Consider the following 15,502-nt stretch of genomic DNA (forward strand, 5'->3'; position numbering starts at 1 on the left):
ATAATAGACATGTAAGGAGTTTTTTTTTATTGTGGCCCAGTTGTTGATGTGATGTTATATTGTGAAGTGTGGGCTATAGCGAGAGTACCGGAATCCCTAATTACAATTAATTAGTCGAAGAAATGATTCAAGCTTCGTGATGTCTAGGGAAAATGCATTATTTGGAAGTTATATTGATCAATACAGATATTTGCCTACTTGGTGAAACTGCGCATCAAGAAATATCGCTGATAAAATTGCAACAAAACGTTACTGATAAGTTGGCCTATGCACACTCTCAACGGTTAATGTTAACACGTCAAAATGTTACAAACCGAAAACAAACACCGGGTCAGGAAAAAAATAAACCTCCTGATGAAACTCATCAGACATTGAAACTTTTTAAAAGATTACATTAAAATAACTGAGCAATAAATTCCTGTTGTTCTGGAGTAAACAAATATTTGTTTACGGTCGAGCGTGCGACTAAAGTTGAGTAAAAAATATATTAAATATCTAATTTATTGACCAGCGGAACGAAATGTTATCGTGATATCTGAATAATAAGCAACATAAAACCAGCGTATTATTGCCATCAGTAAACATTATAATGTAAGTTTAATTAAAATCTTTTTTTTTTAAAAGTTAAACCATTAAGTAAACGTTTCCCGTTAAAGTTGCCAGAAACCTAACTTTTAACTACGTGACGTAGACTGAAGAATTAGTCGCGTCATTTCTTAACAACACTAGATAGAGAAATGGTTTGAACTTGTTAAAAGGCTAAACAGTGTAGTTGAGGTAGTTGAGTGTATGTGTAGTAATGCAGAGGGCGTGACACCATTTAGGGGGGTGACACCAAGGCAAAAAATTGCAAAATGTACAGACTATAGATAAACATCGTTACTATTAAGTCTGCATGCAGTGATTAAAACTTATGCACATACATGTACTCGTATGTGGCATATATTTAAATTACAGGCCATATATGCCCACACATACACACACACACAAACACACACATATATATATATATATATATATATATATATATATATATATATATATATATATATATATATATATATATATATATATATATATATATAAAATTTGTTTCTTAGGGGGTTGACACCGCGAAGTGCCGCCCGGGTGACATCCTACCTTGCAACGCCACTGATCGAGGCGTAGCGAGGGGGGGAGGGGGGTGCGGACCGCACCGGGAGACACATTTAGGGGGGGGGGGGGTGACAAAATAGCAAAATATATAGAGAAAAATAATAACTCTAGTTAATTAAGTGATTCAGTCTGTTAAGAGGTGAAAATTCGAAAGTTTGAGGGGGGGGGGGGGGTGCAAATCAAAAGTTTCAGGGGGGGGGGGGGGGTTGCAAATCGAAAATTGAAAGTTTGTCCCCGGGGAGGGTCGCTACGCATTTGGGGGGGGGGGGGGGGGGGGTGACACCATTAAGTGCCGCACCGGGTGACACCCGACCTCGCTACACCACTGACACTGATTAAAGGATAAACTTACAAACCCACATACTTTCATATAAAATATAGTGAATCTATAGTAATCTACATCTAGATTCTAAATTTTTAGATACAAATCTACATCTAGATCTCGATTAGTTTTAATGATGCAAAAAAAAAAAATCTTTGGAGGAAAATGTTTTAAAACAACTATACAGGCCCCCCCCCCCCCCAAAAAAAATATAATGGGAAATACCCAATAAAATTATATTCGCTGGGAATTTCCCAAATCGAATTATTAGATCGTAGCTTTCATTTTTTTTAGACTTTCATATTTTCAATTGTTTTACATAGGCCTATTTGAAACAATTAGACCACTTTAGATCAAGAAACTGAAACCAACAACAAATGAAGACTTTCTTATTCTAACATGTATTGAAATAATAAATTTAAATAGGGCATAGATCTAGATCTAGGCCTAGGCCCTCCTATGCATTGGGCCTAGATCTATGCCTAAAATAAAAAAATTAAATTTTAAATAATTTTTGTAGAGGTAGGCCTACCTTACCACTAATAATTAAATAATACTAAATAAATAGTAAATAACTAATAATATTTTATTAATAATACTACTACTAGTACTAGACATTACTATTACTAGATCTATCTACTAACTTTTACTAAGATAAATAAATATAAGTGATATTATATTATCTTTTTATCTCGATCTAGACTTCTATACTCAGAAGTTTTCTCAGTATTCTAGATTAATCTAGAGTATTCTAGAGTGTCTAACTTAGTAACTATAGATTAGAAGCCGAAGAGTCAGAAGAGTTATAACTTTATAACTTATTGTATTATTGATTATTGTATTTGACCCCCCCCCCCCGAAAAAATTTTACCGCCCCCCCCCCCCCCTGAACGAAATGAAATTTATATAATTTATATAGAAAATATATACTTTTAACAGTGTCCCCCCCCCCCCCCCGAAAATTTCAAATCCCCCCCCCCCTCCCCCGGAGAAAAAAGTCTGGAAGAAACACTGGATGAGAGGACCTTGCGGGCCGCATACGGCCCGCGGGCCATAGTTTGGAGACCCCTGCTCTAGATCCATAACCTAAATATTAAATATATATCCTATATGATAGGGCATAGGGCCTATAATAGGCTATAGGCCTATAATAATATTCTAAAAAATGTATATGAGTAAATATCACCTAGCTTTTATAATAGTATATAACATATAGATTTTTACTGCATATAGTTACTATGTAATACTATATATATATAAACGCATTCATATAAAAATATATATAAATATTATCCTATACAGGCCTATACTATTATTATTACAAAATATGTAAATAGAACAATGCAGTTTGTATTTTATTATATCAATAAATAATATATAATTAAATACATTTCTCTTTATTCCATCTGAAAAGATAATAATAATGATAATGATAATAAATATATTAATAAATAATTAATAAATAAACACATATACATATATAATATGTATGTGTGAGTGTGTAAATATTTATGTCTCATTTGTGTAAGTGTATTTATACATACATTTTTTTTTTTAAAGAACCACACTACTCTTTAGCTCCAGTGATATGGCCAGTGACCTAGATGATATTTTTGAGGCCCTAAAAGATACCTTTCAGGAGTATATGCCAAATGAGGTGTCACAACTGATTGTTGACAAAATTAAACTATATGGTGAGTTTTGGTAAATATTATTATTTAAGCCACTGTACATATGTCATATAAAGAAACCCTCCCTTAGTTTATTTATTAGTTTTTTTTTTTTTGTAAAATCTATTTTTCTGTAAAGAAAACTACAACACTTCTGAAAATGGCATTCTATCCATCATGTTAATTATTAATTATAGCATAGTACTTAATCATAACATTAGCTCAAAAATTTTTGTTAATTCTCTGATATATCTTTAATTTGAGTGCACCTGAATTATTAAGTAAATTGAAAAATTCCTTACAATTTGTTTCATTGTAAATATTGATTAAAATGTTAAAACACTTTGTGTAGATCATTTATGTATTTAAATGTATATATATATATATATATATATATATATATATATATATATATATATATATATATATATATATATATATATATATATATATATATATATATATATATATATATATATATATATATATATATATATATATATATATATATATATATATATATATATATAATGTTACAGAAGGAAAGAAAATGATAGTTGAATTGGACAATACATCAACAGGGCTGTCAGTAACACATAGATTATTGGAATGGGTTTCAAACTCTAATGTTTGTTGCTTTATAGATGCATTAAATGATCTCTCCCTAGAAAAAGGTGGGTTTTTTTCTTTTTATTTAATATTACATAAGGATACATGTTGATTGCATGTTTTACATTTAGAAATTATCTCCTAACAATAGAATTAATCTGCAATTATTTGCTTCTCATTGATAATTATTTATGAATTATTTGTGTTATATAAAAAATTTTATTAGGTATGCTGTAAAAATGTACTAGAGATGTGTTTCATGTAAAGTATATCTAAAATTTTGCATCACTTATCACAGATGTACTTTTGAATAGTTAAAATGTTTAAAATTATTTATCCCTCCATCCTCTTTAGGATGAATCTGCATTGTCGAATGAGAACTATTTATATATTTTCTTTTTCTAGTTGAAAATATCTATGTCATATTTAAGACATCTATTACAAATTTGAATTTGTTCTCAGATATTCCTCTCTTGATGCTTCCTGAATCACTTGATGTGACACAAGATAGCAAAACATATGTCCAGTTTCTATGTCTTTTGTTAGATGGCAGTTTTATAACGGCACTGACCAAGCAGAATTTAGACGTCATCATTGATAATCTTGTTAAAGCTAATTGTATTTTACGGGTAAAATCTATTTTTTTTTAAGATTATATTTTAGCAATGATAAAAGTATAGACTTCGTTTTTGTAAGATAGTTTTTATTTTTTTTAATCATGAATATTAACAAAATTTATTTATGAAAATAATTATAGTTATGCAAGAAAGTTACATTTTGAATTACATTTTGCAATAAGGTATATTTTAAGATTAAAAATACAAATTTAAAAGTATCTAGAAAATATGGATATATATGTTCTTACCAGACATTCTTAATATAATTTTGTTTGGCTTGATCCAAAATTTCAGAAGTACATCCCTACTTGCAAGTGTATTGAAGATCCACATCATTGTTCAATGAAAATATTTAAATCTTTGTGTAAAAGAAAGCCAGTGTGGCCATTTATATTTATTGATGCTGCTCTTGTATGTCAGCCAAACCTTTCTGGTTTAATAAGTGATGGAGCTAGTTCTATTAACAGATGTAAATATTTGAATATTAAAATATTTAGTATACTTAGTAAAAATAGATAAAAAACATTTAAACTAATTATAACATTAATTCAGATAATGCTACTCACAATATTTTGTGTTTCAAAATTGTTTCTCTAGTATACTGTTCGCAGCAGTACCATTGAATGAAAAAATGTATATTTTCGTTTTCTTTACATACTGTTTATATAACTTTGTTTCCTGCACAGATAAGAGGAGATGTGTGAACTCACTTGAATTGCACAAAGATGTTTATATTCCAAAATCGGCATCAATAGCTAGTAGCTTACAAACATATTCTGTGACTTCAACAAGTTCAGAAGATCAGGATAATGAAAGTTTTACAGATTGTGATTTAGAAGGTTTTTAAAATTTGTGACAATTTACATTATTTTTTAGTTTTCCTCTTACGATCCTGCTATATAATTACCACATGCTGGAAGATCATGCATTATTTGTGTTCTATACATGTATTACTTTTTTTAAAAGAGTCATCCTATATTTTTTTAATTTAAAAATGTGTAAAAATGTACAGTAATTAATATTATTTTAAGGAGCTAAAAATGCAGCAAACCTAGTTCCAAGTGTTTTATTCTGCTGTTGATGCAATTTTAATTAAACACAAGTTACACTAATTAGTGACCATTTGGTGTTCACAAGTTATGGGACTGGTTCATGAATATATCTCCCTAATTTTTTTCCATGCTTAACTTGTAAGACAATAAAAATTATTGCTTGATCTAGAACAGGGCTTTTTGTTTTTAAAAATGTTCACAAAACAGTCATCAGAATTTTTAAAAGTACCCTTTTGGTGCAAATGAGGTAGTTATCAACTATTTCTCTAACCTCTACATTTTAAGGAATTATGTAGTCAGCAACATGTATGTGAACCTACTAAACTTAAGTTTCTTGACAAGTAATTTTCCATCATGATGAACTTAAATCATTTATGTTTAATGCAGGCTTGAAAATAAATATTTGGGATGACTGTAATGCGCTTTACTCTTCAACCATTCTTCCCTGTGAAATTCTTTGTCAATATTAATAATTCCTGATTTCACTTTAACCAGAGGACTTGCGTTATAAGCTTAACCCTGGAGATATTGGTGATTACAAAAATGAACAGATATGGAGCTTCATTTACACCTCTGGAGCTCTTGGTTATGATGAAATTTCTGAAGTTCCAAATAAAGAATCGGTTGTGGCAAGAGAGAATTTTGAACAATACAATTTCTCTGATGATGAAGATGAGGTAAACTCAGAACCTGACAATGACAATGAAGGTAATCTTCAGCTTATAAGTTTGTAATTTAATTATGCCTAAATGCTATATTATCATAAACTTTACCTCATATAATAAGACATTAAATTACATTTTATAATAAAACGCCAATAGGATATATTTTCCTTAAAACTTGAGCTTATTTTCAATTTTTTAAATGTCTAAGTCTCTAAAATTATTTTGCATTTAACAGTGTAGTAGATATTTTTTATTATTAATACTTTATTCTGTTGGTTTTTTTTCCTCTGATTGTTTATACTCAATGTCTGAATGGTATATTCCTGTACAGAAACTCCGGAGCTAGTACTAAGAAACTATCAGCATGAGCTTGCAGAAAATGCTCTGGAAGGAAAAAACACAATTATTTGTGCACCTACTGGGTCAGGAAAAACTAAAGTTGCTCTACACATCATACTTTCACATCTGCAAGAAAATATTCTTAAAAGTGTGTAAACTTAAAAAAAATTTGATGTATAACTAAGATTAATTTTATGCTAATATCTAATAGTTATAATCAATTTTAATTATTGATTTTAGATTTGACCATTGCTTTTTCTCCTGATCATTAATATTTCAAACTATTTCGATTTTTCTTCAGAAAATCAGCCATGTAAAGTTGCATTTATTGCTAAAACTGTACCATTGGTTATGCAGCAGTTTAGGTGTATTGAAAAGTTTTTGCCAACAAAATTTAAAGTATGTTTACACATTTCATCCTAATATTTAAATCCCTAACAATTGAGACTTAAAATAATACATTTTTTTTAAACATAAAAAAGTATTTGGTTTTAATTGTTAAATGTCTTTATAAAATTGAAATATGTATGCCCATAACAATAACTGTTTATTCCTTGTGGATAGGTTACCCACTTGACTGGAGATAGTGAGGACAGTACCAATCTTCACATTCTAATGAAAGACTTTGATGTTATTGTCATGACACCAAAGATCCTAGAAAACCACCTGATCAAGAAGTGCTTGCCCCACCTAGGTGTTTTTTCAATGTTGATATTTGATGAATGTCACCATACTCGCAAGGGGGAGACCTACAACAGCCTTATGTTTGAATACATAAAAACCAAATATAGTAATAACAGTCTAAGTCTCCCACAAGTAATGTTAATTATTTGTATTGTTGTTTTAATTAGATTAATGATAATTCAATTATTATAGAAATAATATTATTTAGTTAAGATATAAGATACTTTAATGTATAATTTATTCCTGAAGATATTACAAAACTTCAATTTTAAAGAAAATGTTTTGTAAATAATTTTTTCTTTATTACAATCTTGAAAATTAATTATATCATGACCAGATCTAAAATTTATCTAGCTATAAGAAAACATTACATCTTAATTGATAGTCTTAGAGTATTATTATTATAATAAAAAACACAGTGAATTAATTAATATATAATAATTTGTATACATTTTGATTTAATTGTAAAGATAATAGGTTTGACAGCATCAATTAGTATTGGAGGTGCAACTGAGGAGGAAGTAGCAGTAAAAAATATTTTAAAGATATTGGGAAACATGGATGTTGAATGCATATCTATGGTTGTGAAACATGAAGCAGAGTTGAAAGAAATAGTTCCAGTTCCAACTGAAAGTAACAAACTTAATTTTTTGAATATTTTATTTGTACTTAACTTTTTTGAGTAGCCTATTAACATAGAAATAATTCTGTTAAATTTTAAGACATTAATTATTCCCTTCTTAAAATACCTATGCATTAATTAGCTTACCTGTTTTGTGAAAAAAGGATTTGTTTCTCATTTTATTTCAGTGATGTTTCACCTGCAACAACGGCAGACTGAGGATTGTTTTGTTAAGATAATTTCATTAATTTCTTCATTGGAGCTCTTAATCAATGAACATGATGCAAGTGAGTGATAATATTTCAAGTATAAAATATATGGAAATTAAAAACACCTTTTTCACTAGCAATCTCATATAAACTTAAACCATCAAAAAATATTATTATTAATTTTTTTTTCAAAAACAGTATTTAACTATGTTTATGTTAATTCTAAATTTAATCTGTGTTATTAGATTTAAAGAGTACGTGGCTTGGAAATCATGTCAATAAAATGCCATGTCAAAAGAATGGCCAGCTGTATGGACAATGGGCAGTAAAACTGATGAATATTTCAAAGACTCTGCACAAAGTTAATGAGACTGAACAAAATCTAGTTTCTAATCAGTCTGCTAGATCTTTATACATAATAGCTGAGTACTTAATTGTAAGAACATAATAAAGTAATGTATCATAATTGGTTTTTATATATGAAAATAGATAAATTTCTACATACACATGCATATAAATATTGTATGTAACCTTTTCATGTACTACAATTTAATCTTTAATATTTTTTAAATATAGGCCTATAATTTTGCCCTTGAAATGTATGATCTTGTTCAAGTAAAAGATATGATGGATTATTTGAATAAACGTTTGGATAAATATAGTAAAAATAAAAAACAAACAAAAGTAGAAAAATTATGCTGGGATTATTTCCAGGGTAAGAATTCAAACAATTTTTTTTTTTTTTTTTTTTATATGAAAACAGAATTTTCATAACATATTTTATTTTTATTCTTCATTTTTTCTGTTTTGCATAATTTCTTATTGTCATAACCTTAATTAAATTGTTAATCTTCATTAGGTCTACTAAATAATTGATCCTGCAACTATTTATAAAAATGTAGTGTTTTCTTTTTTAACTTTTCAGATTTACAGGAATACATGAATAAAAACAAAGATTTGGATAACCCTAATCTTGCAAAACTTCGTGAGACAATTGTCAGTGTACTAACCAGTAATAATGATAGCAAATCCTGTGGAATAATTTTTGTTCGCACAAGAGCTCTGAGTTATGCTCTAACCTCTTGGTTGAAACGAAGTGCAGATCCACAGATAAGAAAGCTAAAACCTTCCATTTTTACTGGCACATCTTCGACCACAGATAAAGGAGGTTAGTGAACTGTAATATGTAAAGTAACATTTCTGAATAAATAAATTCTATTTTCAGATGAGTTTTTTAATATAAATATTTGTTCACCATAGTAAAATTTTGAAAATAATGTTAAAAACGGAATTTCTTCCTAACACCTCAATATAATAAAAACACCTCAATACAATAAAAACAGAAAATGTGTATAGTATCCACTGATGTAAGCACAGTTTGTGACTTTGTGATTGACAATATTATAAATGCTTAAAATATAAGCCTATTAAGCTGACAAGAAAAATAGCTTAAAAACCTTGAAAAACTATTTGGCATAACCTAGCATTCACTAGCCACTATTAATGAGTACAGTTGTTGTGATGTATAAATTTGTGTATATTTAGGTATGAGTCAAACAGCCCAAGAGAAGGTTATACAAGAATTTAGATCTGGTGTTGTTAGACTGCTTGTATCCACATCTGTGGGCGAAGAAGGGCTGGATATTCCAGAATGTAACTTAGTGATCAAGTACAATCATATTGGCAATGAAGTCACTACTGTGCAAACCAGAGGTAAATAATCATTCTTTATAATGTGTAGTTTAAAAAAAAAACGATTTTATTATTTTAGGCAACAAAGGCTTTCATTTAATACAGGGGTCTCCAAACTTTTCACCCCGAGGGCCGCATTAACTATCAAATATAAGTTCGGGGGCCAGAGTCTCTTCCAGGTCATCTCATTGGGGTGGCATTTTTCCGCAGCCACCTACAAAAAACATTTTTTTCCGTGGACAAAAAGATCTCCAAGGGCCGGATGAGGACCGTAGTTTGGAGACCCCTGATTTAATATAACATGATGTAGCTATTATGGAAAGCATTGAGTGTTTTATAAGTTTCTATAACTAATGCAAATGAATTCAGCAAAATATAAATGCATAAACACAAATTGATTAAATTAAGATACTATACAGTTTAAGAATGTATTGAATTTTGAGAACAGGTAGAAGTCGAAAAAAAGGTGGAATATCAATTCTCTTGGCAATGCCAGATCTCATAAATAAGGAGACTATCAATAAGGAAAAGGCTGAAATGATGCACAGAGCATTAAAGACTATCAGCGAGATGAAACATCATGAAATTTGTGATTCTAACCAAAAGAACCAGGAAGCAGCTTTAGATGAAGAAGCTAAAAGATTAGAAAGAGAGAAAAATAAAGAAAAAAAATTAATTAAACAACCTTTCAAGATGGTAACTATTGCTTCTAAACATTTTAAAAATTCTGTTTAATTTGAATAAGATTTTATATTATATGTTCTTTAAAATAATAATCAAACGAATAATATGGAAAACTCCACATAAAAATGAATTATTTTAGATGTTTTAAGGTGAAATATTTCTAAATTTGTAATACATATATGTATAAACATTATATAACACTACTACATCTGCTTGGTTATTTCACACACAAAACTTTTTAATGTGAGTAAACTGAAAAAACATAATTACATTTGTTGTTGTATTATTTCTTTTATATCAAAAGTGATACAAAATTATTTTTTTTTAATTGATTTGTGATTTAGGTTTTATAAGAAAGAAGAATGTGTAAAATATACTATTATGTGAAATATAGGCTACACTTTAACAACTAACATTATCCTAATAGTAACTTATCTGATTGTGAAATGAGAGTGACAATATATTGATTTTATTATTAGATATGCCAGATGTGTGGAAGCCTTGTGATTGACAGCAGTGACATCAGGACAATAAAACAATCGCACAGGGTTGTTGTAGACTGGTATGTTTTATCTTGAGCTTGATATTTATATTGACTACCGAATAGCTTATCAGCTTTATTCAAAAATGATCAAATGGAAACAATTCATTTTTAGAATTTAACGTGTTAAATATATTTTAGTTAATTTTTAACTTGAGCTTTATATTCCTTTTTTTAAGGAAGAGCATAACTTACACAATATCTAAGGCAGTTATATTTACTTAATGTACAGGAATGTATATTGTATGTGTCAGCTTTACAACACAATATTTCATACTGTTTTTCATTTGCAGGAAAATATTTGAGCAAGTAAAAGTTTATCCTTCTAGACAAACCAAGAGCTTTAATGGTGTTAAAAAAGTAGGATCAGTTCATTGCAGGAGGAATCCAGAAACTGGTTCTCTGTGCCATAATAAAATTGGCAGCATGATGATTTATTCAGAGATTCCATTCATAGCTCTAGGAATAGAAAATTTTGTTTTTAATTGTGATACAGAGAAAGTTGGCAATCAATTCTTCAAAAGATGGAAGAATGTACCTTATGTTATAGAGGAAATAACAGAAGCAGATTTTAAAAGGTATGAAATTTTATGGTCAAGATAACTGGTTGGAAAGGCAAATTTTTTTAGATTTTACTTATTTAAATCAAAACTTCATTTAATTTTTATTTTCACTGCTTTTCCTTTCAATAACTACTAACTGAATTTTATAGTAATAGCTGACTTAAAGTTGCATACAGAATTTAATGCAGAAAAGTGGGAATAGCTTTATATATACTAAAGGCTTAGTTACAAAATTTCTTGTAGTGTTTGATTGGAATAAATCATATGATTGGAGTTACAAGATGGGTTAAAATATCAATGTCACTGAGCTTCATTAGATTTACATATATAGTATTTATATAGAAGAATACAACTAGAAATCACCCAAAAATATTGGCTTGGTATAATTATTGTTCATTAACATTGACAGAATATGTTTTCACATAGGATTCTTTGATATAAAATATTACACACTTTATAGGGCCTGTTAGGTTAGCTTTCCAGGCACCTCTTTCCTGGGCTAGCCTCTCTAACTGTCCCCAGGTGTATCCAATCTTCTTGCTGTCTTCTTCCAGATCATGCCTCTAGGTCTTTCTTAGTCTGCCTCTTTTCCTTTTGTTCTGTGGATTCCAGGTGAGGGCCTGTCTTTTTATTCTGGCTACAGGCTTCCTCCATTTTCTCATAATTTTAGAGTAGTGCAATGTTAGTTTCAACATCTGCTGTCAGTGCTTCTGCCATCTATTCCTGGAACTTTCAAATTTTTAGCTACTTTATGGCTTTATGTATCTCTTCTTCTAAAGATGGGTTACAGTCTATAGAACTACCTCTTTCAACTAGTGGTATATATTGTGTGTCCTGATGTTTTGTTCTATTTAGTACTCCTTCAAAATGTTCTACCCATCTCTTTCTCTGTCCTTCCTCATCAGGTATTACATTTCCATCTTCTGTCTTCACTGGCCTCTCTGGCTTACTGAACTTCCAGACATCTTAATTGTACTAGAAAGGTCCCCAGTATTCCCATGGTAGAGTGCTTCTTCTGCTTCACTTTCCAGCAATTTTATTCTATATAATAGTTTCGCTGTCTCTCTATGTATCTATCTATCTATCTATCTATCTGTCTGACAAGAACGCTCTAGAGAAAACACAAGGAAATTAAAAACTCTCACAGTGAAACGAAAGACGAAGTATGACGCGGTCACATTTAGCATAGAGTAGAACATAATCTCAAACCAGAGAGTGCACACAGTAATATAATGACGTCATTGATTATCGCGTAAACATTGAATAAAAAGGAAATGTTGTCTAATCTAAATGGTTTGCGTGAAGAGTTTCTTGCATACAATTCTTCGGGTAGGGGCGAAGCCCCACCCCACGCGTAACAACGTCTGAGCCCCCCCCCCCCCCCCCCCCTCCCCAACTCAAAATAAATTTCTTCATCGATACTCTATAATAAAATTACCGCCTAATTAATGTGTCTAATCTAAAAAGTGGTTTTCTTGCAATTTCTTTAATGCAATTCTTCGGGTAGTGGCTAAGCGCGACACCAGTGTTTCTTTCAGACTTTTTCCTCCCCGGAGAGGGGTGGGGGTAATTGAAATTTTCGGGGGCGGGGGTAGAATTTTCGGGAAGGGGGGCGGACACTGGAAAAAGTATATAATTATATTTCGTTGAATGGGACGGTAGACATGATTTTTTTGGGAGTGGGGGGTGGGGGGTAGGGGTCGGGGGTGGTGGGGGGGGTGGGGTGGGGTGGTTTCCTCATCGATACTCTATAATAAAATTACCGCCTAATTAATGTGTCTAATCTAAAAAGTGGTTTTCTCGCAATTTCTTTAATGCAATTCTTCGCGTAGTGGCTAAGCGCGACACCAGTGTTTCTTTCAGACTTTTTCCTCCCCGGAGAGAAGTGGGGGGTACTTGAAATTTTCGGGGGCGGGGGTAGAATTTTCGGGGAGGGGGCGGACATTGGAAAAAGTATATAATTATATTTCGTTGAATGGGACGGTAGACATGATTTTTTTGGGAGTGAGGGGTGGGGGGTAGGGGTCGGGGGTGGTGGGGGGGGGGGGTGGGGGGGGGGGGGTGGGGGGGGGGTGGTTTCCTCATCGATACTCTATAATAAAATTACCGCCTAATTAATGTGTCTAATCTAAAAAGTGGTTTTCTCGCAATTTCTTTAATGCAATTCTTCGCGTAGTGGCTAAGCGCGACACCAGTGTTTCTTTCAGACTTTTTCCTCCCCGGAGAGAAGTGGGGGTACTTGAAATTTTCGGGGGCGGGGGTAGAATTTTCGGGGAGGGGGCGGACATTGGAAAAAGTATATAATTATATTTCGTTGAATGGGACGGTAGACATGTTTTTTTGGGGGTGGGGTTGGGGGGGTGGAGGTGGGGGGTGGTGTGTGTGGGGGGGTGGGTTGGTTTTAGTTTAGAGAAAAGAGACAGCACTATCAACCTAGCGCCCGGTGTATCCTTCCTCAACGGGCCATTTTTCTCGTATAATTATATTTGTCTTTTTTATGCTTTTTTTACTTTTTTTTGTTTTTGTATATTCTTCCAGGGCTTTGGATTTTACTCCCAGTGTTTGGCTGTTGTTTAATGTTGCCTTCTTCCTTTTTCTCTCATCAATAATTTTCAGGGTGTCTGTTGAGATCCAATCCTTATTTTGCCTTTAATAAATAATAGGGCTTTAGACTTCTTCACTGACTGATGTAATTAGATTGTTTTTTCACATTTTTCTTTAATGGTCTCTTCCACTATAGGACATATATTTCAAAGAAAAAATGAGATATCATGATGAGACTGATTTAATATACTTTTACCTGTTCAAAAATATTTTTTTCAGATATTCCACTGGACACACAAATCAAGCACAAATTTTTAATAACATAACTGGCAATGTTGAAGCAGTCAATTTATGAGTAACCAAAACTAGGCTGTAATAAAGCATATTATTTATCTCAACTCTCATTTGTCTATTTGTTATATTATATTGGTTTCAATGTTGTTTTAAAAACAGTGTTAATATTTAATGATATAACCCACATGTAAGTCTTTTCAACATGCTAAAAAACATGCTAAAAAAACACATTTCCAAGGTAAATAATAAAGTGTAACATTCATTAATCATAATCTTTACTTTTTTTAAAGTCTCTTTAGTCTTTAATTGATGTGTTGTATGTATTTAAAAAATTTTATCATTATTTTTTTGGAGGCCTAAATATAAAGTCACATCGACATAAATCATTTTCGTGTGTGTTACTTTTTTAAAATAAATTATCACACATTTTTGTATTTATACACACAAACTTTGCAAAAAAGTGAAGAAATCGTAGAAGTTTTAGAATGATTACCCAAGCAGATTTTTTTTAAATATCTGTCATAATGAATGTAGCTAAAAATAGTAAATACCAATGTTTTTGTGTATCCCTCCTAATCTCAAACACCTAATAGGCTTAAAAATTGATGATTAGTAAGCCACCCCTCTAATAAATTATCAAAAAATGTCTTAACATAAGTGTGTCACTGTATACCATATGCTTTGAAAGCCAATTTAATTCAAGGTATCATCACAGATCAGCACAACAACCCCTACCTACACACACAAATCCATTTCATAAAGATGTCACAAACTTATAGTATAACCCCCAAACTATAACCGAAAATTCACCCCAAAAATATTACTATAATCACACTCAGTAGGTCTTATTCTTATTGTGCATCATTAAGCCCTTGTGTTAAGAAGACTAATATACTACACCTCAAATTTTGCTTATGGGGTCGTCCGTAAATGACGCCACACACGTCGTAGAGGGGTCCGTAATGTTGTAACACTGTGTGGGGTGGGGAGGGGGGGGGGGGGGGTTCAGATGGTGTGACGTCACACTTTTGTATACAAAAAAAAAGCAATGTTAGAAAACGAATTTTAGCCGTTACCCTATTTCGCGTTTTAGAAAACTGTTTTAATAAAATGTAATGTAGGAATTAATTGAAAAAAAAACTCCATGTTGAAAAAGTTCAGACAAGATTTGGGAAAAATATTAAACTGCAATTTTGAGGGGGGGGAGGGGAGCGGGGAGGTTTGTAGGCTGAGGTGTGAC

The 15,502-nt window shown here is 31.3% G+C and overlaps 1 protein-coding gene across 3 annotated transcripts; it reads left to right on the plus strand.

Moving 5' to 3' along the window:
• Nucleotides 1-1,741: 1,741 nt before the first annotated feature.
• On the plus strand, nucleotides 1,742-14,366 carry LOC131942128 (antiviral innate immune response receptor RIG-I). 3 transcript variants are annotated; one of them, XM_059301860.1, is made up of 20 exons: nucleotides 1,742-1,878; nucleotides 3,038-3,171; nucleotides 3,687-3,821; nucleotides 4,219-4,385; nucleotides 4,668-4,842; nucleotides 5,060-5,212; nucleotides 5,921-6,133; nucleotides 6,422-6,577; nucleotides 6,731-6,828; nucleotides 6,994-7,245; nucleotides 7,584-7,746; nucleotides 7,924-8,022; nucleotides 8,190-8,365; nucleotides 8,521-8,659; nucleotides 8,870-9,112; nucleotides 9,490-9,657; nucleotides 10,085-10,332; nucleotides 10,800-10,882; nucleotides 11,155-11,439; nucleotides 14,248-14,366. In XM_059301860.1, exons 2-20 carry the CDS (start codon nucleotides 3,066-3,068, stop codon nucleotides 14,321-14,323), a joined length of 3,135 nt encoding a protein of 1,044 aa, XP_059157843.1. In that variant the 5' UTR covers nucleotides 1,742-1,878; nucleotides 3,038-3,065; the 3' UTR covers nucleotides 14,324-14,366. The 3 variants fall into 3 exon arrangements, with proteins under 3 accessions (XP_059157843.1, XP_059157840.1, XP_059157842.1); XM_059301857.1 differs by having other exon boundaries at nucleotides 1,743-1,878; nucleotides 8,190-8,380; XM_059301859.1 differs by having other exon boundaries at nucleotides 1,743-1,878; nucleotides 3,056-3,171; nucleotides 8,190-8,380.
• Nucleotides 14,367-15,502: the final 1,136 nt, after the last annotated feature.

The sequence above is a fragment of the Physella acuta genome, unplaced genomic scaffold (genome assembly GCF_028476545.2).
Source record: "Physella acuta isolate Inbredline_101_S28 unplaced genomic scaffold, ASM2847654v3 ptg000389l, whole genome shotgun sequence".
Taxonomy (NCBI): Eukaryota; Metazoa; Mollusca; class Gastropoda; family Physidae; genus Physella; species Physella acuta.

Coding starts and splice junctions, on each gene's coding strand:
- LOC131942128 (XM_059301857.1), top strand. CDS start 3,066: ATGGCCAGTGACCTAGATGATATTTTTGAGGCCCTAAAAGATACCTTT. Junction 6,829..6,993: donor TTTTGCCAACAAAATTTAAA/GTATGTTTACAC, acceptor CCTTGTGGATAG/GTTACCCACTTGACTGGAGA. Junction 8,381..8,520: donor TAATAGCTGAGTACTTAATT/GTAAGAACATAA, acceptor TTTTAAATATAG/GCCTATAATTTTGCCCTTGA.